At 49.1% G+C, this 24924-nt stretch overlaps 1 protein-coding gene across 1 annotated transcript in view; it reads right to left on the reverse strand.

Moving 5' to 3' along the window:
• Positions 1-24924, reverse strand: part of MTF1 (metal regulatory transcription factor 1) — a 53388-nt gene that overhangs the window by 11919 nt on the left and 16545 nt on the right. The window contains exons 4-8 of the mRNA XM_033956510.1: positions 13179-13252; positions 8458-8591; positions 7905-7982; positions 5159-5261; positions 3001-3560 (exon numbers count right to left, since the gene is read on the reverse strand). Coding sequence (XP_033812401.1) covers positions 3001-3560; positions 5159-5261; positions 7905-7982; positions 8458-8591; positions 13179-13252 — 949 coding nt within the window. The remainder of the gene's footprint in view (positions 1-3000; positions 3561-5158; positions 5262-7904; positions 7983-8457; positions 8592-13178; positions 13253-24924) is intronic.

Genomic DNA, 24924 nt, shown 5'->3' on the forward strand with positions numbered 1-24924 from the left:
GTCTGAGGGTACCTCTTCGATGGCATTGAGAAGAAGGAGGGAGTGGACCTCCCTCAGGAGGAGGGGGGATTGGGAAGAGTGGGAAGCAGACTCTATGGGAGGATTGTCTGGTGGAAGAGTCTGGAAGTTGAGAGAGTAGCCGTGGCGAATGATGTTTAGAACCCACTGGTCTGATGTGATGACCTCCCAACGGCTGAGGAAGAGCTGGAGGCGTCCTCCGATAGGCTGAGGAAGAGGCAATGATGGTGGGAGACTGGCTATGCCCTGGAGAAAAGAGTCAAAAGGGTTGAGATGGTTTTGACGGAGGGAGAGACTTGGCCGGTTGATGAGACTGGGAACGAGCCTGAGTTTGATGCTGGTGACGAGGACGGCGAGGCTGCTGTTGAGGCGGGTTGAGAGGTCTGGCCAAGAACCTGCGCTGGTAGGAGGACTGCTGTCTGTAGGGGCAAGCAGGCGGAGTCTTCTTTTAGGTTTCACCAGAGTATCTCACCTGGTCTCGCGTGCTGAGAGTTTCTGGGTTGTTGAGTCCAGGGACTCCCCGAAGAGTTCGTCACCAAGACAAGGTGCGTTAGCCAGGCGGTCTTGGTGGTTAATGTCGAGGTCAGAAACTCTCAGCCAGGCCAGACGCCGCATGGCAACAGCCATGGCAGATGCTCGAGAGGTCAGCTCAAATGAGTCATAAATGGAGCGGACCATGAATTTCCGGAGTTGGAGCAGGCTGGAAATTTGCTGTTGGAAGAGGGAGACCTTACGTTCAGGAATGTATTTTTGTAAGGAGGAGAGTTGATGCTTCATGTAGAAGGAGAAGTGAAAGGTGTAATTATTTGCCCTGTTGGCCAGCATTGCATTCTGGAAAAGGCGCTTGCCAAACTTATCCATAGTTTTTTCCTCTCTGCCAGGAGGGGTGGAGGCATAGACACTGGAGCCCTGAGTTTTCTTTAAGGTGGACTCCACCAGGAGTGATTCATGGGGCAATTGAGGCTTGTCAAACCCTGGGATCGGAATGACCCGGTACAAGCTATCCAGTTTGCGAGGGGCCCCGGGGACAGTGAGGGGGTTCTCCCAGTTTTTATAAAAAGTTTCCTGCAGGATGTCGTGGACGGGTAACTTAAGAAATTCCTTGGGAGGTTGCTCAAAGTCTAGGGCATCGAGAAAGGCCTGGGACTTTTTAGAGTCAGACTCTAAGGGAATGGAAAGAGCCGTGGACATCTCCCTGAGGAATTTGGTGAAAGAGGACTGTTCAGGTTTTGAAACGGTATCAGCCACCGAGGGTTCCTCGTCCATCGACGAAGCATCTTCCTCGGTACCGTGCGGGGATTCCTCCCATAAGTCCGGGTCCCTGATGTCGGGGTGCGCACGGCGGGACATCGGTGTGGAGGGCTCGGCATGGCGGGTCTTGGAGAGAGACTTGCCGGAGCGTACCGAGGCGGTACCGGGAGAGGAAGACCGGTGCCATTCCTGGTACCGGGAAGGGTCGGTATCAGAGCGGGCCTGCACCGTAGGTTGGGAACGATGTGGTTCAGCCGAGAGCACCGGCATGGAAGTGTTAAGCGGTACCGAGGGGGTCGACACCGATGGGATCGTGCGAGGCTCGGACCGGTCCTGTACCGGAAGGTGTGGGGGCCAGCATCGCTGGCAACAGTTGTTAGAGTTGCTGCTGTAGCTGCTCCTGTAATTGGGCTTGGAGTATGACCGCGATGCGGTCGTCCAGGGGAGGCACCGGTACCGCTTTTTTCTTTTTCGGTACCATAGGTGCCGTTCTACGCTCCGGCGATGAGGAGGCCGATGACGAGGCACTCACCGATATCGAAGCGGAGCATTTGCGGTGTCGGGAGGACCGGCGTCGCAACCGTGGCAGGAGGGCGCTCAAGGGAAGTGGAAGGCTTCTTAGCCGGCTTACCTGGGGCCAGCGACCCCGAAGAAGGATCCGGTGGCGTCCAAGTAGTCGGTGCCGACTTTTGAGGTGCCGTCGATGTTGCGGCAGGTTCCATGGCAGATCCGGTGCCGAAAAGAATATTTTGCTGGATCTGTCTATTTTTCAATGTGCGCTTTTTAAGAGTAGCACAGCGGGAGCAGGTGTCAGCCCGATGCTCCGGACCCAAGCACTGCAGGCACCAATTGTGCGGGTCGGTGAGAGAGATCGGGCGTGCACACCGCTGGCACTTCTTAAAGCCCGGTTGAGGGGGCATGAAGGGAAACACGGCCTCCGCAAAATCGAAACCGGAGGCCTGTATGGTGGCATCAGGCCCCGCCGGGGCCGGCCTGAAAAAAGAAAGAAAACTCAACGAGTTTTTTTTTTTTTTTTGGAAAGTAAAAATAAAGGGATCCGAAAGGAAAAAATAGAAGAAAAACGAAAAAATACGCGAGCGGGAAGGCAGAACTAGTTTTTCAACGCCGTTGAAAACACGTGTCTTCTTCGCTCCGCGGAAACGAAGAAACTGGGGACCATGCACTCCTCCGTCGGGCGGGAAGGCACTCACTAATGCGCGGTGCGGCCAACTAGAACTTTCTAGTTAAAAGTGTCCGTACCGGGGCTCCGTCGGTGACGTCACCCATGCGTTAAGAATATGCTGCCTGCTTGTCCTGGGATAAAATGAGTTCCTGCGGGGACGGGGAAAAGTTTGACTCCCGTGCCATTCTCTAAATTAGCTCCTTCATTTCCCAGCTAAGATCTTTCATTCCCCAAAAGCACCTGGGGCAGACCTTAGAGGTATCCTACAGGCAATGATCGCAGTGAGGAGACCCTCAATCACTACACAACAGCGACACATCTGTGATTCTGTTTAGGTTCTGGAAAGAGCCCTGATGTATGGCTCTCAACTAAGGACTGTTACTGCGATGACTGCTCTAAAAAGGGAGTTAGGAGGGGATATAGAAAGGTCAAATGTAAACTTTAATTTCCTGAAAAAGCAAATCAGCCAAGGCAAGCGCCATGTCTCATTCAGAAAGCTACCATCACATCTATTACCTCTATTGCGATCACAAACATATTGTACTCACCATCTGTTCTGAATTCTGAGAGGCGCCCGTGGCACCCCTCAATATCCACTGCAGGTTCTGCTCATCCATCACAATGCTGGACTGCAGAATAGCAGCACTTGGAGATGGGGTGACTGCTATAGTGGGGCTGCTCGTCAAGACAGAGTTTGAACCTAGAGGCACCGTATGGACCAGGGCTGGCAATGGCTCACTTGTACCAGCTGCTGTGGGAAGAGGAGCTCCAGCAACCATTGAAAGTCCCTGTACGACAGGCTGCGGTGTCCGGGTTTGCTGAAGAAATTCATTGTGATTGGCTGTGAAGTGCGTGCTCTGAGGGACAGGCACATCCGAAGTCTGTAAAATGGCTGCAGGATCTCCAAACGGGGCCTGTTGGGAATTCCTGCCAATGGAATTGGGTGCTGGAGTAACAGTGGGGGTAGAGGCTTGAAGGGTTTGCTGAGAAGGCTCCAAGATCACAGACTGAATCACCAGCGGGATGGACATAAAGTTTGTGTCCCCGACAGAAGGGTCAGGAGTGGGGTCAGACTGGGCAGGATTACTAAAACTTTCAGTCAAAGCAGCTGAAAACAAAAAGATGAAACACAGATTAAGGTTTCAACTATTTGAATATATTCATACTAGTGTTTAAGCCCATTACATTAACGGGTGCTAGAATATATGCCTGCCTGTCTGTCTTTGTTTATTTATGTCTCTCTCCCTGCTCCTGTCTCTTTCTTCCTTTCTTTCTGTCTCTCTCCCTCCTGCTATTTTTCTCTCTCTCTCCCTGGCATCCTTTGTCTGCCTGTCTTTCTTTCTTTATGTCTGTCTCTCTGGTCCCCTGTCTGTCTCTCTCCCTGGCCTCCTTTGTCTGTCTGTATTTCTTTCTGTCTCTTTCTAGTCATTAAGCCCGTTACATTAACGGGTGCTAGAATATGTCCGTTTGTCTTTCTGTCTCTCTCCCTACCACTGTGTCTCTCTCTCTCCCTGGCCATCTTTCTCTGTCTTTCTGTCCCTCTCCCTGCCCCTGTGTCTTTCTTCCTTTCTTTCTATCTCCCTCCCTCCCGCTGTCTGTCTGTCATTATTTTCCTCCTTTTCCCTGTGCAGCAGCATGTTCACCCCATTTCGATGTGCAGCAGCAACAGCATTTCCCTCCTTCCCCCCCAACTTTCCTTTGCAGAAGCAGCAGCGGTATTTCCCTTCCCCTCCAGATCCCTGTGAAGTAGTAGCAGCAGCATTTTCCTCCACCCCCATTTCCTTCTCTTACCGCGAGCTGTCCTGCTCCATTCGGCCCCTCCCTTCTCTTAATGATTTGGCCTGCTTCGTTCGGCCCCTCCCCCTTCCCTTCCCACGGTGTAGCCTGCATTCCTGTTGTTTTTCGGCCCCTCTTCCCTTCCCGCGAGCTGGCCTGCTGCGGCCGAAGGTTTTTTTTTAAGTTTAAAAGTGCCGGCGGCAGCTCCTCTCACAATCCCCGTCAGCGTCGGAAGCCTTCTCCAATGCTGGTGCAGGCTCGTGAGAGGAGCCAACACCACAGCTTGAGAGGTGGAGAGCAGGGAGTCCAGCGCTGCCGGCCAGTCTGACGAAGTGAGGACGGGAAGGGGGAGTCGCTGTCGAGACCGCTATGTTAGACGGAGTGAGGGACCCTTGTATGCGCGCATGCGCACTCTGCTGACCACGGAACTATAGATCAGGCAACATGGTGGTAGAGTGCGCATGCACCCTTAGCGTTTTTTTATATTAGATACTTAGTGCTGTTAAGTGTATTGTCAATGAATAAACAAGGGTTTTCTTCAATTACATCTGAATTTTTACAAGAAAGCCTCTTAAAAGCTAAAACGTAAGTTTATGGCAGATGGAATTTGCTGCTGAATAGTCTTAGCACATGCATCATAAGTTTCTCTAGTAATGGTTTTAAGTGCTTTAGATACTAAAGTTAATTTTTAAATTTACATTTTTCAGACTTGGGGCCTGTTTTACAAAGTTGTGCGGTAACGGCCCTGAAGCCCATAGAGATTTAAAGGGCTTTGGGGCTGTTGCCGCGCAGCTTAGTAAAACAGGCCATTGGTCCACAGCTGGAAGAGCATCTGAAGCCAAGAATCATCGCTCAATAATATGTGAGCTTGCACCCTAGACTCTTATCCCTGCAGCCCACACTCGCTTCAGGACATATGGCATACGTTACCTGTCTGCACAGAATCTTCTAGATTTGCACTATTATCTGGGCTCTGAAACATGGAATCAAAGAGGCTGACGGGAGAAATTGTGCTAAGATCTTGCCCATGAGTCTGAAAATAAAACAAATATGAACACGTATTAAATTTGTATCTCTCTTTAGCACGAACACTAACGGAGCAACATGAAACGAGACAAGACCAACAATTTACAATGCTGGGCTCAAAAGCTAGATTTGTATTTTATTTAACAAAAGAACCCGTTTCTTAAGAGGTAATAGGTTTTTAGTGTATTAAGAAGAGTTCTAGCAAAAAGGCTTTGGCGGTAGTGAACCAATATTTTAAAAAGTAGTATGTGAGCTACAACCCAGAGGCACTCATTTTCCTGGAGATCTGAAGAGACCTGTGAGGCACTGCAGGCCCTGGACTTGAATGGGATATGTCACAGGGAGTCTCCCTTTGAAAATATGTTTGGTCTGAAAAATTTAAAAATCTGTCCCTTACAGAACGTCCTAAAGGATATTCTTTCTTGGACTCCAATAATCCTAGTGGTGTCAGGTGGTTTATTATCCTGTAGTCAGTTAAAAGGTAGTTCTTTGTCTATGAAGAGTACAAACACATTGATAGTTAAAGCCAAAGAACTCCTTAAGAGTGGCAGTTAAATCTTTCTGAGTCAAACATAAGTTGAAAGTACCGTATTTGCCGGCGTATAAGACGACTTTTCAGTACCTTAAAATCCTCCCCAAAGTCGGGGGTCGTCTTATACGCCGGGTACAGTTTTACATGCCCTTACTTGCGGGGCTGGATGTACTCAGTCGCGCGGCTCTTCTTCTCCCTACCTTCTCTGCTTGCAGCACAGAGCCGAACGGAAGTCTTCCCGACGTCAGCGCTGACGTCGGAGGGGAGGGAGGGCTTAAACAAAGCTTAAACAAAGCCCTCCCTCCCTCCGACGTCAGCGCTGACGTCGGGAAGACTTCCGTTCGGCTCTGTGCTGCAAGCAGAGAAGGTAGGGAGAAGAAGAGTAGCCTTGCGGTACCAAGAGAGAGGGGCGGCCGCCCCGCCCCGGTTGCAGCACAGCCGGCCAGGTTCCCTTACTTTTGTGGCACTTCCCCGACCAACCGACAACAGCCCCGGTCCGACAATCCTCCCTGCCCTGTAGCCGCGAATCTAAATTACCTTCTTACAGCAGCTGTAAGAAGGTAATTTAGATTCGCGGTTAAGGGCAGGGAGGTTTGTCGGACCGGGGCTGTTGTCGGTTGGTCGGGGAAGTGCCACAAAAGTAAGGGAACCTGGCCGGCTGTGCTGCACCCGGGGCGGTAGAGAAGGTGTGCGGAAGAAGGGGTCGTCTTATACGGCGAGTATAACACAAAACTCTATTTTTTAACTAAAAGTTGGGGGGTCGTCTTATACGCCCAGTCGTCCTATACGCCGGCAAATACGGTAATTCCCTTTTAGAGAGACTTTTTCTTAAAGATAACCAAATTGAATGTACTAAATACAAATGTTTTAAAAGATACACTTCCCCCTCTGTATTCACGCGGGTTAGGGGCAGAGCTGGGCCGTAAATATTAAAAAACCATGAATTATATTTGGGCCGGTTCTGCCCCTAACTCCCGCTTCCCCCAGCTATTTTAAGTCCTGAAAGCCCCCCCAACACACACACACTTAAGCCTTACCTGGTGGTCTAGCAGGTTTTCAGGCAGGAGCGATCTTCCCACGCTCCTGCCTCGTGCAGATCGCTCACAGAAAATGGCTGCCTTGAGCTTCTGTAGTCTCTCAAGCCATTTCCTGTGAGCGATCTGCACGAGGCAGGAGCGTGGGAAGATCGCTTCTGCCCTGTAAACCCGCTAGACCACCAGGTAAGCCTTAAGGGGAGGGGGGGCTTTCAGGACTTAAAATAGTCCAAAAAAAGAAAAAAGTATTTTTAGGTTTAAAACCGCAAATAAGCAAATCCATAGATACGGAATTCACGAATATGGAGGGGGAAGTGTACACAAGTTTTTTTTACACAAGTTTATTAGGATATTTTATATACCGCCTATCAAGGTTATCTAAGCGGTTTTTACAATCAGGTACTCAAGCATTTTCCCTATCTGTCCCGGTGGGCTTACAATCTATCTAACGTACCTGGGGCTATGGAGGACTGAGTGACTTGCCCAGGGTCACAAGGAGCAGCGCGGGGTTTGAACCCACAACCCCAGGGTGCTGAGGCTGTAGATCCAACCACTGCGCCACACACTATTTACTCTCATTCACAAGCTTCAAATTTGTTGTAATTCTACCCTCTTAAGGGATGATTCTATAAACGGTGCCTATCTTAATTAGGAAAATACCCTTAATGGCCTCAATAATTGGAAAAAAAAATATTTTATTGGGTGATAGGCACCTATCACATGGTGCTTAGCAGCACCTAACATGCAAGCGGGTGTTTCAATGGGCAAAGCACAACTTAGGTGTTGCTAGGTGCAATTTTCCAAAATTTTAAGGCACCTGAAATGTAGGCCTTTAAAAACCTGGTCTACACTTTCAACACTTAAATTTTTACATAGGCACCGCTAGCTGTGATTCTTTAAACGACGCCTAAGCGTGATGGACATGCGGTCAGTGCCATTTTTCTAGGTGCTGTTTACAGAATCAGCCCTTAGTGTCTGCTCATGAAGAAAGAGGCATGGTATTTAATGGGAAATTTCACGTGATGATAAATCACACAAAGATTTTCTAATTCCAGAACCTCAGAACAAGTAAACATCTAGTTACCGCATTGGGATTCTCTCGTAAGTCAGAATCTGTGGACAGCAAACTTAAATCGCTCAGGCAAAGAAAATTATTTGTATCCTGTGGAGAAAGAAAGCAAAACAAATGTAATACCTTCAAAATGCTGCCTACAACTCTTAACAAAACAGTGATATTGAACTAGTTTTACCTCAAAGTGAACAATAGTAAAGGCATCTTTTGAAAACTAATTGACATTTAAAGACTATAAAAACTGCATTCTATAACCATTCCCACCCATCCACAAGGGCTTCACATCATCATTAAACAAGTACAGGCTCTTAAAATGACAGCCCATACATTCAACCTGATGTACTTTATTACACTTTAATTACAAAATTTCTGGTAAGAGAAGTGACCAGACCTCACTACATATTATAATCAAGCTCCCTTCTGAGTTTCTATGTGCCCTGTACAAAACCGTCCTTAAACAAGAGCCCAGAAAGCGCAGCCTGAAGGAAAGGAAACATCAGCTGGGAAGCACATGATCCCCTGAAGTGTGAAAACAATAGCGGAAAGATGGCGTCGGTCTGCTGACCTCACACACTGTGTTAGAAGGCATCATGTAGTAGGAATGTCCTTTGTCATGGCCCTTCATGTGACTCTTGAGACTGTACTGAGTACTGAAGGTCTTCTCACAGCCATTGCTGGGACAATAGAAAGGTCTTTCACCTAAGAAAGAAACAAACAGATGACCTGAAAATCTAAAACTCACGAGAAATGCGAAACATCACGTTGCAAGACAGACTACGTATATATTTTTTAAGTCATGTGGCTCAAGCAGTTCAAGGGACCTTATATCTAAATGAAAACACCAAAGGCACTAAACACACAAAAAACTGCTTCTCACCCTTCTTGAGCATGTTCCTAAACCTATAATATAAGTGAAACCACTGTTTGCAAGTTCTTTCTATGTAAATAAAGAGCATTTTTAGCTTCAAAAATAAATGGAGTAGATTCTCTTTCATTCTTCAGAACTGGGTCATTATTAAAAGCAATTTAACCAGTCAGAAATGGCTCCTGCATAGTTAAATCACCTGTTTAGAGACCAACTGCTAATTTTCATAGGCACTTAACCAGTTAGTTCAGCTGAAAATTAACCAGTTAGCGCCAAACTCAAACCCAGCTATTCTGGAAGCGTTCCAGGGTGGAGTTTGCACTTGGCTGGTTACCTGTAACCCAGTGGTCTCAAACTCAAACCCTTTGCAGGGCCACATTTTGGATTTGTCGGTACTTGGAAGGCCTCAGAAAAAATAGTTAATGTCTTAATGACAATTTATTTCCTTTTGGCTAAGTCTTAATAATAATATTGTCATTTATAGCTAGAGGATCACTAGCGATCTTCTGGCACATTCCCTCGGTCCGAATATATGTAATTCACTCATTTCGCTGCCATTATTTCTCACTTGAGGTATCTGGGAATTACTTTGGACCAGGAGCTCTACATTAGTAAACTCTTGTCTTTTTCATGCTTGCACAATTCAAAATCTTCGCTCAAGCTTAGATTTCAATTCTCAAAAAGTTGCACTGTATGCTTTACTGATGGTCCAAAGTGGATTATTCTAACAGTATTTTCATAGGTCTTCCTTTTTATCAGCTACAACCTCTACAAACCATTCAGAATGCAGAAATCTGTATTCTTTCCTGTGCCTTTTGGTTTGAACCCCTTAACTTACACAACATCAATGGCTTCCTGTGAAGGCTCATATTTAGTTTAAGATTCTTACCGTTACCCATAAATCTCTTCATTCTACTTTCTCATCTTATCTCTCTTCCCTCATTCACTCTTATTACTCTTCTCATGCTCTTTGTTCAATGAATCATCAACGCCTTCAGTTACCATTTTCTTGTTGAGCTCAATTTGATTTAACAAGGAAAAACACTTTTTTCCAAGCAGCCCACCACCCTCACCCTGTGGAACTCATTACACAAAACAATAGATCAGAGCAATACTTAAAATTTAGATCCCTACTTAAAACATTTTTTTTCAACAGACAAAAAAAAAATCTAGTTTAAAACTATCGATTTTCAAAAACAAATATACTGACTTTGGCCTGTGAATTTTCTACTCAGTAATGGTAAGCCTTCAACACTACAGTCTCTGCTACCCCCCTCCCCCCCCCCCTGGACTCTGGGGTTTTCCTATCCTTATAAACTTTATCTTTCCTATTACAATTTGATGTTCCTTTCTTATGTTCTGAGTTTTAAATTTATTGTAAACCATCGTATCCTCTGAGGAAAGGCAGTATACAAAAAATAAAAAAAAAGCTAACCACTATAATTGGAACTTAACTGGCTAGGACAGGGGTCGGCAATAGAGAATTGCGCGGGGACAGAAATCCCACCCGTCCCCACCCGTCCCCGCCAAAGTCCCACCCGTCCCCACCCGTCCCCGTGAGGAATCCCACCCGTCCCCGTGAGGATTCCCTCCGTCCCCACCCGTCCCCGCGAGGAATCCCCTCCGTCCCCACCCGTCCCCGCGAGGAATCCCCTCCGTCCCCGCCCGTCCATATAAACTTCAGAAATAGTTATTTCATTTAATTATGCTACTGAATTAAAGGCTGGTAGAAACCCATTTACAAATAAGCAAAAAGACTTTATTAATTTGAAAATATTAATTGGGAAGAATACATACTTTGCAAATGGGTTTCTACCAGAGCCTCTAATGTTTATAAATTTTTATCAACACAACTAATATACTACTTTATCCTGAAGCAAAATAAAAAAAAAGAAATATAATTCTTTTCCTACCTTTGTTGCCTGGTTTCTGCTTTCCTCATGTTCTCATTCAATTCCTTCCATCCACTGTCTCTCTTCCTTCTGCATCTTCCATTTGCTCTGTTACTGTGCCTCTCCCTTTCTTCCCCCTTCCAAATTGGTCTGGCACCCATCTTCTTCTCTCCGCTCCCCCCATAGTCTGGCATCTGTCTTCTTCCCTGCCAGCGTCTTCTCCCTACTCTCTCTTCCCCATTTCCTTTCAGCGTCCTTCTCCCCCCATCTTCCCCATGTCCTGTCAGCGTCCTTCTCCCCCCTCTGTCTTCCACAAGTGCTTTCAGAGTCCTCCCCCCCCCCGCCCTTCCCATGGCCTTTCAGCGTCCTTCTCCACCCCTTTGTATTCCCCATGTGCTTTCAGCGTCCTTCTCCCTCCTCTGTCTTCAAGTGCTTTCAGAGTCCTTCCCCCCCCCCCCGTCTTCCCCATGGCCTTTCAGCGTCCTTCTCCCCACTCCTTCTCTACCGCCCCGGGTACAGCACAGCCGGCCAGGTCCCCTTACTTTTGTGGCACTTCCCCGACCGACTGACAACAGCCCCGGTCCGACAAACCTCCCTGCCCTTAACTGCGAATCTAAATTACCTTATTACAGCTGCTGTAAGAAGATAATTTAGATTCGCGGCTACAGGGCAGGGAGGATTGTCGGACCGGGGCTGTTGTCGGTCGGTCGGGGAAGTGCCACAAAAGTAAGGGGACCTGGCCGGCTGTGCTGCAACCGGGGCGGGGTGTGGCGGGGCGGACTGCCCCCTCCCTTGGTAGCCACTCGAACCGCGAGGCTACTCTCCTCCTTACCTGCACTGCCTGCAGCACAGAGCCAAACGGAAGTCTTCCCGACGTCAGCGCTGACGTCGGAAGGAGGGAGGGCTTTGTTTAAGCCCTCCCTCCCCTCCGACGTCAGCGCTGACGTCGGGAAGACTTCCGTTCGGCTCTGTGCTGCAAGCAGAGAAGGTAGGTAGAAGAGCCGCGCGACTGAGTACATCCAGCCCCGCAGGAACCCCGCGACCCTCGGAGGCGTCCCCACGGGATCCCCGCGACCCTAGGGGGCGTACCCACGGGATCCCCGCGACCCTAGGGGCGTCCCCACGGGATCCCCGTGACCCAAAGGGGGAACCCGCGGGATGCCCGCGGGTCCCGCGGGATTCCCGTCGTCCCCGTTCCCGTGCAGCTCTCTAGTCGGCAACCTACAGGTCTTCTGCCATGTGGCTGTGGCTCTCCAAGCCCCAACCCTTTAACCTCCCTCCCAACACCATGATTTTCCCCCCGGGCCTACTGAGGTACCTTGGTGGTCCAGTGGGGAATCTTTCTTGGCAGGAGCACAGCCCTCTCGCTCCTGCCTCCTAAAATGACTGTCATGATCTCTTGTGGCAGCTCGCAGTACTAAAGGAAATGCCACGAGCAGCAGGGAAAGTCACAGCAGTCATTTTAGAAGGCAGGAGCAAGAGGGCCGCACTCCTGCCACAAAGACCTCACTGGCCCACCAGGTACCTTGGTAGGCCGGGGGGGGGGAGGTCATGGGGTTGGGAGGAAGATTAAAGAGTTGAGGCCTGGAGAGGGGAAGATCCTTGGCTATGGGTTGGGGGGGAGAGGGTCAAGGGAGGGAGGAGAGGTGTAGAGACCTACAAAGGGTTGGAGGGAAGAAAGGGGAGAAAAGCTAGACCTTGGGGAGGGAAGAAAGAGCGAGAGAACTGGACTATCTCAAACTCCTTTCTCTACCCATTGCAGCTCTTTGTAAATCTTGGGTCAAATTTTTAAGATAAACTGGCTCTTTGCTTTAAAAAAGTTGCCAACCCCTGGGCTAGGATAACACAAACAGGACCACATAAAAGTCAGTCCTAGGTTAAGTGCTGAATTTTGCACTTAGCCAGCTATGCATTAGCCATCTCTGCAAACACATTAATTCAATGTCATTGCCCGGACATGCCCCAGCATTGAATTTCTGGGGTTAATGCCAATGGTAGTCAGCTAAATGCTGATCGCTGTTGGCTGAATATCAGGCCCATTGTCTTTAAGAGAGACTCTCTTGTTTATACGTTGCTAGACTGTCAAAATACAACTTGGGTGAGTGGCAAAGCTTATGCTAATGTTGTTTCATATATCTTACAGCACAAACAGCTAAAAAAAAAAAAAAAAGTCAGCCCCGGACAGGAAAGAATTAAAGTTAAACACACAGAGCAAAATCATAAGAACAACAAAAAAACAACCACCCAAAATCTAAAAATCATTTTATGTATGTCTAAAAGAGAGGTAGGCCAATATGGGAGAAGTCAAAAGTGGAAAAAGTGAATGTCATTAATAAGATGCATACAGCAGTTCTAAATCTGGCCATCTCAATCCATTTTCATCTGAGTATGACAGATTTTCTTAATATCAACCTGAAGTGGATTAAATAATGAAAGACAATAATACAGGCTCAGACAACCCTCAAACCCTCTTAACACCTGTTACCAATACATCCCAGAACTGAAGAGTATCAAAAGAAGATAACATACCAGTATGTGTCCTGACATGAGTTTTCAGGTGGTGACTTGCAGCAAAAGCTTTTCCACAACCATTATGGTCACACCTGCATGAGATATTGCACAGGTTAAAGCTGTCACCAGTCCTCTGCCATTCTGTGGACTTTGAATTGGCAAAGTCACAACCATTTATAATATGACTAAATAGTATAGCACATATACCGTAAAGACTCGAATATAAACTGAGGTAACCTTTTTCCACCCAAAAAAGGTTGACTCAAATATAAACCCGGGGAGGGGGGGGGTTAATATTCAAGTGCAGTGCCCTGCCAGGCCTCCAGCCCCCTCATCTCTCCCATGCCAGCTCTGCATCCATCCCCCTTCCTCACTCCCTCCCCTGCAGGTCTCTATACCCAGCCCCCTTCCTTTATACCCTGTCAGGTTCTGCACCCTGTCCCTCCTCCCTCCCAATGTTTTCAGGCCTCCACCAGGCCTACCATAACTCCTGGCAGTCCAGCGGTGGGCCAGAACAGGAGGGATCTCAACCATCTCCTGCTCCAGCTAACTTTTATCTCCCTCCCACCACCTCCCCCACCCCCACTCTTCTTTCAACAACTTATCTAACTCCCGCCTCCTCTGCACACCTGTTAAGTTCCTGGTGGTCCAGCAGTAAACCGCAGCAGGAGCGACCCTCCTTCACTCCTGCCAGTGTAGCCACTAGCTAATTGGCTGCCAGGAGTTCTCACAGTCCTGCAAGGGAGGCAGATAACAGTTGTTTAAAGTCAGCCGGGGCAGGAGACGAAAGGGATCCCTCCTGTCCAGGCCCACTGCTTGACCACCAGGGATTTAAAAAGATATGAGAGAGGGGGGCGTGTAGGTGGTATATCAGTGACAGAAATAAGAACTCGGGTGGGATAGTACGTCTCAGAAAACCAGACGGAGACTATGTAGAGACGGACTCGGAAAAAGCCCAACTGTTAAATGAATACTTCTGCTCAGTCTTCACCCGCGAGGCACCGGGAATCGGCCCTCAGCCACAGACAAGGGTTGAATCAGTTGACCCGTTTAATAATTTCAAGTTTACACCCAGCAGCGTCTACTGCGAGCTGTCAAAAATCAAGGTCAACAAGGCAATGGAGCCTGACAACCTACACCCCAGGGTGCTCAGGGAGTTGGGTGATGTCTTGGCGGAACCGCTATCCACGCTCTTCAATCTCTCCCTTAGTATAGGTAACGTCCCGATGGACTGGAAGACGGCTAACGTCATTCCACTCCACAAAAAAGGCTCCAGAATGGAGATGGCAAATTACAGACCAGTGAGTCTCACATCAATAGTGAGCAAACTAATGCAAACCCTAATCAAACGCTAATTGGATAGGATCATGGACGAGGAGAATCTACAGGATCCCCGCCAACATGGATTTATTAAGGGGAGATCCTGCCAATCCAACCTGATCAGCTTCTTTGACTGGGTGACGAGGAAGCTGGATGTTGGGGAGTCCCTGGACATCGTCTACCTGGACTTCAGTAAAGCATTTGATAGTGTACCAAGCAAGATGAGTTCTTTAGGTTTGGGCAACACATTGACCAAATGGATTGGGAAATGGCTTGGAGGTAGGCTTCAGAGGGTAGTGGTGAATGGCACCCCCTCCGAAATGTCAGAGGTGATAAGTGGAGTGCCACAGGGCTCCGTCCTGGGCCCGATCCTGTTCAACATCTATATAAGAGACTTGGCAGAAGGGCTCCGAGGTAGAATAACATTATTCGCCGATGATGCCAAACTAAGCAATGTAGTGAGCAAAAGCACAACAGACAAAAATTCAATGGCAGACGATATGATGCATGACCTACTTCTACTGGAGCGCTGGTCTAGGTCCTGGCAACTCAGTTTCAATGCCAAAAAATGCAAAGTCATGCACCTGGGAAGCCAAAATCCATGCAAGACTTACACCCTAAATGGCGAGATCTTGACAAGAACTGAAGCAGAAAGAGACTTAGGGGTGATTGTCAGTGAAGACATGAAGTCTGCAAATCAAGTGGTGCAAAATTCATCCAAAGCAAGGCAAATCATAGGTTGCATACACAGGAGTTTCGTCAGCCGTAAACCTGAAGTCATTATGCTATTGTATAGATCCATGGTGAGACCACACCTAGAGTACTGTGTGCAATTCTGGAGGCCGCATTACCGCAAGGATGTGCTGAGACTGGAATCAGTCCAGAGAATGGCCACCAGGATGGTCTCAGGACTCAAGGATCTCCCATACGAGGAGCGGCTAGGGAAGTTACAGCTCTACTCACTTGAGGAACGTAGAGAGAGGAGAGATATGATCGAGACATTCAAGTATCTCACGGGCCACATCGAGGTGGAAAAAGATATCTTCTTTTTCAAGGGTCCCGCAGCAACAAGGGGGCATCCGTGGAAAATCATGGGCAGGAAACTGTACGGTGATACTAGGAAGTTCTTCTTCACTGAAAGGGTGGTTGATCGCTGGAATAGTCTTCCACTTCAGATTATTGAGGCCAGCAGCGTGCCAGATTTTAAGGCCAAATGGGACAGACATGTGGGATCTATCCGCAAAGATAGATAGGGAGGGTCATTGGGTTGGGCAGACTTGATGGGCCGTGGCCCTTATCTGCTGTCTATTTCTATGTTTCTATGAGAGGGAGATAAAAATTGTTGAAGTTGGCTGGGGCATGGATATGGGAGAGATTGCTTCTGTTCCAGCCCACCACTGGACCAGGCGTGCAACAGGTTCGGGGGGAAATCAGCGTTGACCCGAATATAAACAGAGATCCCCATTTTTAGTTCATTTTTGGGCCCAAAAATCTCAGTATATATTACAGTATATATGGTCAGTTATATTATTTAAGCACTGCAAACACAGTAACATAGCAAACGACAGCAGACAAGACTAGTATGGTGCATCTAGTCTACCCCCAACGGTGGCTGCAGTTGACCTGCTGCCCTGTGCAGGCTACATCTTTCTATGCCCTTTGTAACAGAGTAACCAGGAGGAAATACATATGAAGAAAGATTCTATCTTCTTTGTGGATAATATTCACAATGCCTAATCTAGGGTTTATTTGTTTTTTTACTAAGGCACGCAAGCCGATTTAGCGTGTGCTAAAATGCTAACGTGCCCATTATATTCTACGGACGTGTTAGCATTTAGCGCGCGCTAAAGTAAAAGACCCCACTAATGATTACATGAGGTATTAGAAAATACTGGGAAATTGGGGTTGGAATATTAAGAAGTGGAGCCAATTGGAGGAATAAACAAAAAAAGTGGTAATTAGGGCTGGGTGAATAATTAACCATAAGAGAAGGAATCGCCTTCTTCCTCCCACAGCCCAAATCAGCAGAGAAAACTGCTAAGCTCTCAACTCGAAAAGCAGTCCCCCTTTTCTTTAAGACGGCAGGAGGCAACCAAGAGAAATGACATGCATGCCCTGAGAATATTATCACTTCATTAACTACGTTGACAAAACACAACTTCAGCCTACCAGAAAAGCTTATATGTTACCTCTAGGAAAAAACAACTAAAGTAACAAAAAAGAAAAAAAAAAGAAAAAGGTTTTAATAAATTCTGTTAGAGCAAACAATTTGTAATACAACAATCTCAAATCCAATCCTTTTATGTGAAAAAAAAAGAAAAAAAAGTTACAGAAGTTCAAACAAGCAACTTTTGCAGACTGCTTAACATAGAAATAGACAGCAGATAAGGGCCACGGCCCATCTAGTCTGCCCACCCTAATGACCCTCCCCTACCTTTGCCTAGTGAATAGAACCCACGTGTCGATCCCATTTGGCCTTAAAATCAGGCGCGCTGCTGGCCTCAATCACCTGCAGTGGAAGACTATTCCAACGATCAACCACCCTTTCAGTGAAAGCAATGTTACTTACCGTAACAGTTGTTATCCAGGGACAGCAGGCAGCTATTCTCACTAGTGGGTGATGTCATCCGACAGAGCCCCGACACGGATATCTTGAAAGCATGTCTTGCTTGAAGAAACTTAGAAGTTTCGAGATGCCCGCACCGCGCATGCGCCAGTGCCTTCCCGCCCGATGTACCGGGCGTGTCTCCTCAGTTCAGGTAGCTAGCCTGAGAAGCCAACCCAGGGGAGGTGGGTGGGACGTGAGAATAGCTGCCTGCTGTCCCTGGATAACAACTGTTACGGTAAGTAACATTGCTTTATCCCAGGACAAGCAGGCAGGTATTCTCACTAGTGGGTGACCTCCAAGCTAACCCCAATGGGATGGTGGGAGAGTTGGCAATTTCAAGAGAACAAATTTTGTAACACTGTTTGGCCAAACTGTCCATCCCGTCTGGAAAAAGTATCCAGACAATAATGAGAGGTGAATGTATGAACCGAGGACCAAGTGGCAGCCTTACAAATCTCCTCAATCGGTGTCGATCTGAGGAAGGCTACAGAGGCTGCCATTGCTCTGACCTTATGGGCTGTGACCTTACAGGGAAGGGATAATCCAGCCTGGGCATAGCAGGAAGAGATACAAGCCGCCATCCAGTTAGAGATGGTGCGCTTCGATACAGGTCATCCCAACTTGTTTGGATCAAAGGAGACGAAAAGTTGAGGAGCAGTTCTGTGAGGCTTTGTGCGATCCAAGTAGAAAGCTAAAGCACGTTTACAGTCCAGAGTGTGCAAAGCAGCTTCCCCAGGATGAGAATGAGGCTTTGGAAAGAACACTGGAAGCACGATGGATTGGTTGATGTGAAATTCAGAGACCACTTTAGGCAGGAATTTCGGATGAGTGCGAAGAACCACCTTGTCATGATGGAATACAGTGAACGGTGGATCCGCCACTAGGGCCTGAAGCTCACTGACCCGGCGAGCAGACGTGAGGGCCACCAGAAAAACCACCTTCCAGGTGAGATACTTAAGTGGAGCCTTGTTGAGAGGTGAGACAGGACAACACTGAGATGAGACAGGACAACACTGAGATCCCAAACCACAGGAGGAGGTTTGATAGGAGGGTTGACATGAAAAAGACCTTTCATAAATCTGGAAACCACAGGATGAGCAGACAAAGGTTTCCCCTGTAGAGGCTGATGGAAAGCCGCAATAGCACTCAGGTGGACTCGTATGGAGGTAGACTTGAGACCAGATTGAGATAGGTGTAGAAGGTAGTCCAAAACAGAAGAAAGGGAAGCTCGCTGAGGTTCCGTGGCATTGGAAATACACCAGGAGGAGAATCTAGTCCATTTTTGGGAGTAGCATTGTCGAGTAGCAGGCTTCCTGGAAGCCTCCAAGACCTCCCTCACTGCTTGAGAAAACTGGTGAGGAGTTATGTTGAAAGGAACCAAGCTGTCAGGTGGAGGGACTGCAGATTGGGATGAAGTAGTGAACCTTGATGTTGAGTGAGTAGTGAAGGAAACACTGGAAGAAGTATTGGCTCCCTGCTGCTGAGTTGAAGTAGAAGGGAGAACCAAGGTTGTCTGGGCCACCGAGGAGCAATCAGAATCATGGTGGCATGGTCTGATCTCAACTTGACCAGAGTCTTTTGAATGAGAGGAAAAGGAGGAAACGCATATAGGAAGCGATTCCCCCAACCCAGTAGAAAAGCGTCTGCCTCGAGGCAGAGAGGAGTGTAGATCCTGGAGCAAAACTGAGGCAGCTTGAAGTTTTGGGGGGCTGCAAAGAGGTCTATCTGAGGCATCCCCCACTGTGCAAAGACCTGATGAAGGGGCTTGGAATGGAGCGTCCATTCGTGAGGTTGGAGAAGACGACTCAATTTGTCTGCCAAGACATTGTCTTTCCCCTGAATGTAGACAGCCCTGAGGAAGGTGTTGTGGCGGACCGCCCAATCCCAGACTCGAAGAGCTTCCTGGCAAAGAGGGGCCGAGCCCGTGCCCCCTTGTTTGTTGACATAATACATGGCGACCTGATTGTCGGTGCGAATTAGGACCACCATGTCGTGAAGCAGATGTTGAAAAGCTTGAAGAGCATTGAAGATGGCTCTGAGCTCCAGAAGATTGATTTGATGGAGTCGTTCCGCACTGGTCCAGAACCCCTGAGTGCGAAGACCATCCAGATGAGCTCCCCATGCATAGTTCGATGAATCGGTGGTGAGAACTTTCTGGTGGGGAGGAGAGTGAAACAGTAAACCTCTGGATAGATTCGAAGAGGTCATCCACCAGAGAAGAGACTGCCGTAGAGCAGGAGTGACTACAATGTGGCGGGACAACGGGTCGGACACCTGAGTCCACTGAGATGCCAGGGTCCATTGAGGAATTCTGAGATGTAGTCTGGCAAAAGGTGTCACATGAACTGTGGATGCCATGTGACCCAAGAGGACCATCATGTGTCTCGCTGAGATGGACGGGCGAGAAGACACCGACTGACAGAGTAGAAGAAGAGCATCCATGCGCTGAGGAGGAAGGAAAGCTCGAAGTTGGATGGTATCCAGGACCGCCCCGATAAAGGGGAGAGTCTGGGTGGGCTGAAGATGTGACTTGGGAAAGTTGATCTCGAAGCCCAAGTTCTGCAGAAAACAAATCGTAGTCAAGGTCGCCGAAATGACCTCTGGAGCCGACGGGGCCTTGATGAGCCAGTCGTCGAGGTATGGAAACACCTGGAGACCCATGTTCCGGAGTGCAGCGGCCACCACCACCAGACACTTTGTGAAGACTCTGGGCGAAGAGGAAAGGCCGAATGGAAGCACCCGATACTGCAGATGTAGATGTCCCACCCGAAATCTGAGGAACTTGCGGGAGGCCGGATGAATCGGGATGTGAGTGTAGGCCTCCTTGAGGTCCAGAGAGCATAACCAATCGTTCTGCTCGAGGAGGGGATAGAGAGAGGCAAGGGTCAGCATACGGAACCGCTCCTTGACCAGAAACTTGTTGAGGACTCGAAGGTCCAAAATGGGCCGCAGATCGCCCGTCTTCTTCGGAACCAGGAAATACCGGGAGTAAAACCCTTGGTTTTGCTGATCTAACGGGACCGGCTCGACGGCCCGAAGCCGAAGCAAAGCCTGAGCCTCCTGGAGAAGAAGAGCGGTCTGTGTTAAGTTGGAAGGATACTCTCTTGGAGGGTGGTCCGGGGGGACCCGTTGGAAATGAAGAGAGTATCCCTCTCTTACGATGGTAAGGACCCAAAGGTCTGTGGTGATTGACTCCCATCGATGACAAAAATGATGGAGACGACCCCCTATGGGAAAAACAGGGGAAGACAGAACGTTGGTTATGCTCCCTGGAAGAGAGTCAAAAAGGCTGAGTAGCCTTGGGTGCAGCCGGCATCTGAGGCTTCTGCTGAGTCTTCTGCGGAGGCTGTCTCTTCGCAGGCTGTCTCGCAGGAGGAGTCTGCCTCGGTTGATAACGCCGCTGGTAAATTTGAGGCGGTCTAGAGGGACGAGACTGCTGAGGCTTCGGTTTAGGACGCAGAATAGACTGAAAAGACTTTTCATGGTCCGACAGCTTTTTAGTAACAGTTTCTATAGACTCATCAAATAGATCCGCTCCTGCACAAGGTACATTTGCAAGTCTGTCTTGGAGGTTCGGATCCATATCGATGGTTCGAAGCCACGCCAGGCGACGCATGGCAACCGAACATGCCGCAGCTCGAGCCGAAAGCTCGAAGGCATCGTAGGAGGATTGCATCAGTTGAAGACGTAACTGGGACAGGGTCGCCACCACCTCTTCAAACTGGAAACGAGCCTGGGCATCAATGAAAGGAATGAACTTGCGGAGCACCGGCAAGAAAAAATCCAAGTATGAAGAGAAGAAAAAGTTGTAATTGAGCACTCGAGTCGCCATCATCGAGTTCTGATAGATACGTCTACCAAACTTATCCATCGTTCTCCCCTCCCTGCCCGGAGGCACGGAAGCATAGACTTGGGAGGGATGAGAACGCTTGAGAGAGGACTCGACTAGAAGGGACTGATGAGAAAGTTGAGCTCCCTCAAACCCCTTGTGGTGAACGATGCGGTATCGAGCATCCAGTTTACTGGGAACTGCAGGCATGGAATACGGTGTCTCAAAACAGCGCATGAAAGTCTGGTCCAGCAGCTTATGTAGAGGAAGCCGAAGTGTCTCCGCCGGAGGGTGAGGTAAATGCATGGTGTACAAATACTCTTTAGAATATTTGGACCCAGTGTCCAAAGTCACATCCAAGTCATCCGCCATCTGTCGGAGAAAGGATGAGAAAGACAGTTGGTCTGCCAAGGCCGGCCGACGAGACGGACTAGAAGAAGTGGAAGCCTCCGGGTCCAGGGAGAGCTGAGATCGGCATGGAGAATAGGAGGTAGATGGTTCCTCGTACTCTGGCCCCTCCGGCTGGGACACATCCGACGAGGAGTACCCCAAACACTGCATCTTTTTCTGTGGAGACACCTCCGAATGACGTGAGGAGTGCCGAGAAGAGTGCCGAGATCAATGCCCCTCCCGGTGACGGGACGGAGAGCGAGATCTTCTATGCATCGATTGATCCTTCGAAGCCTCAAAGGAATGGATAGGGCTCGATGCAGTGGATCGCAGAGGTGGCAGAGATGCGGATTCACGCAGCGCCACCCATGTCTGGTATGGAGTGCGGAAGAACTCCTCCTGCGATGCAGTATGCCCAGGACTACGATTATCAGGAGCCGCCCTAGCACCCTGTTGTCGTGGAGGTGTGATGGGCTCCAAAGGTGGCATCTCAGGAAGGGAAGCCCTCCTGGAGGATTCCGCCGCCCTCCGCCGATCCCCCTCGTCGAGCAGAGAGATCGAACGACGAGGAGGAGGGGGAGGGGGCGGACCGCCCCCTGAGAATCTCACCTTGAATGTTGGCGATAAGCCGGGGTCCCATAGTGTGCATAAGCTCGACAAACTGAGCTTCTAGCAGGGATCGAAGCGAAGCCGATATGGAGGGATCCGCACCGAAAGGGGGTCCTCCTGCACGGTCTTCGCGTTCCTTCGTGGCCAAGTGCTTCTGCTTGCTAGCTTTAGGCACTTTGATGACCACGGGAGGGACAGTGGAAGGCGGTACCTGAACCGAGGAGACGGAGGCAGGCGCTGATGCTGAACTCGAAGCTGAAGCCGGGGCAAACGATGCGGGCTTCACGATGCTCGATGCAGGAGTCGCAGATGTAGGTTTCAAATGGACTGGCGAAACCTCAACAGCCGCAGCAGCAGAGATGTCCTTGGCAGTCTCCATCTTGAACATCGACTCCCAGAGCAAGCAGCGCCGCTTAAACGAGCGCGCAGTGAACGTGGAACAAGGCCGGCACGATTTCGGAACGTGTTCCGGACCAAGACACTGAAGGCAGCGTCGGTGCGGGTCCGTCAGCGAAATCGCACGCTGGCACTTGCTGCACTTTTTAAAGCCGGTGATTGGTCGGGACATAGGCCGGAAAATCGACGCTGCAAGGTCGAAGGCGCCAGGCCGCAGCCACGAGGCCGGCCCGGCCGAACCGCCGGAAGAAATAATTTTAAGTTTTTTTTTTGTTTTTTTTTTTTTAATAAAGTAAAATTGAAATAAAGTCAAAGAAATAAACAAAAACGCGGGTTAAAGAAGGCAAAAAACTGAAATTCAGTCAGCGCAGAATGAAGACAAACTTCTCAGCTCCGCGGAAAGAAAAGAACTGAGGAGACACGCCCGGTACATCGGGCGGGAAGGCACTGGCGCATGCGCGGTGCGGGCATCTCGAAACTTCTAAGTTTCTTCAAGCAAGACATGCTTTCAAGATGTCCGTGTCGGGGCTCTGTCGGATGACATCACCCACTAGTGAGAATACCTGCCTGCTTGTCCTGGGATAAAAAGAATTTCCTGGTGTCACCTCGTAGTTTCCCGCCTCTGATTTTACCCGGATGCCCTCTTGTTGCCGTGGGTCCCTTGAAAAAGAAGATATCTTCTTCCGCTTCGATGCGGCCCGTGAGATACTTGAACGTTTCGATCATGTCCCCCCTCTCTCTGCGCTCCTCGAGCGAGTATAGCTGCAGTTTGTCTAACCGTTCTTCGTACGGGAGATCTTTGAGTCCCGAGACCATCCGGGTGGCCATTCTCTGAACCGACTCCAATCTCAGCACATCTTTGCGATAATGTGACCTCCAGAATTGCACACAGTATTCCAGGTGGGGCCTCGCCATTGATCTATACAATGGCATAATGACTTCCGGCTTACGGCTGACGAAACCCCTGCGTATGCAACCTAGGATCTGTCTTGCCTTGGATTAGGCCTGCTATACCTGACTGGCAGCCTTCATGTCCTCACTGACGATCACCCCCAAGTCCCGTTCTGCTACCGTTCTTGTTAGGATCTCACCATTAAGGGTATAAGTCTTGTATGGATTATGGTTGCCTAGGTTCATGACTTTGCATTTTTTGGCATTGAAGCTAAGTTGCCAGGTCCTAGACCAGCGCTCCTGTAGGAGTAGATCGTGCACCATGTTGTCGGGCATTGAATCTTCATCTGTTGTGCATTTGCCCACTACATTGCTTAGTTTGGCGTCATCGGCGAATAATGCTATTTTACCTCGAAGCCCTTCTGCCAAGTCTCTTATAAAGATGTTGAATAGGGTCGGTCCCAAGACCAAGCCCTTATGGACCCATGACATGAAAAGCTGGCCACTCTCAACACTGTGGATCGGAAACGTCTGTCATCTTTTCCCAGAGATAGTCACATATCTCTTCTTATTTTGAATTGGTACAGCACAACTATGTAAAATGGAAATCAACTCTATAATAAAACCCTAAGCGGCACATGTGCACTCCCACCTGCGTGTTCTGTATGTCCGTGGCCGGAAGGAGTGTGCATGCGCGCCTACAACTGCCCCACACTCGCGGCCCTGTTTGCATTCCAGTGGCAGCAACTGAGTGGTGGAGAGCAGCTCTGCTCCGCCTGTTGACCCTCCACAAACCTCCCGGCTCCAGCAGCGTAGGCAGCACTTTAAACACGCTGCTTCGTGCCCTTCTACTGCCGATTTCCTCTGCCGCGTCTCTGATGACATCATAGGAGACAGACGCAGGAGAGGAAATCGGCAGTAGAAGGCCGCGAAGCAGCGTGTTTAAAGTGCTGCCTACGCGGCTGGAGCCGGGAGGTTCCAAGTTTCAAGTTTCCAAGTTTATTAGGATTTTATATACCGCCTATCAAGGTTATCTAAGCGGTTTTTTACAATCAGGTACTCAAGCATTTTCCCTCTCTGTCCCAGTGGGCTCACAATCTATCTAACGTACCTGGGGCTATGGAGGATTAAGTGACTTGCCCAGGGTCACAAGGAGCAGCGCGGGGTTTGAACCCACAACCCCAGGGTGCTGAAGCTGTAGATCCAACCACTGCGCCACACACTCCTCACGGAGTGTCGGCGGGGGAAGGGTCGGATGGGAGGGTCAGGAGCAGGCCAGATCATAGAAACATAGAAGATGACGGCAAAAAAGGGCTACAGCCCATCAAGTCTGCCCACTCTGCTTATCGATCGAGCAGGACAACGCAGTAAAAGAAGGGAGAGGGGCATAACGGAGCAGGCCAGATCGCAGTAAGAGAAGGGAAAGGGAGGTGGGGGAAAATGCTACTACTGCTATACAGGGACTTGGAGGAGAAGGGAAATATTGCTGCTGCTTCTGCACAGGAAATGGGGGGGATAGGAGGGAAATGCTGTTGCTGCTGCATAGGGAAGTGGGATGGAAATGCTGCTGCACATGGAAATGGGAAAAAATGACAGACAGACAGCGGGAGGGAGGGAGACAGAAAGAAAGACAGACAGAGAAAGGGGGCCAGGGAGAGAGAGAGAGTCAGCGGGAGGGAGACAGACATATATTCTAGCACCCATTAATGTAACGGGCTTAA

The sequence above is a fragment of the Geotrypetes seraphini genome, chromosome 8 (genome assembly GCF_902459505.1).
Source record: "Geotrypetes seraphini chromosome 8, aGeoSer1.1, whole genome shotgun sequence".
In the NCBI taxonomy this organism is placed as follows: domain Eukaryota; kingdom Metazoa; phylum Chordata; class Amphibia; order Gymnophiona; family Dermophiidae; genus Geotrypetes; species Geotrypetes seraphini.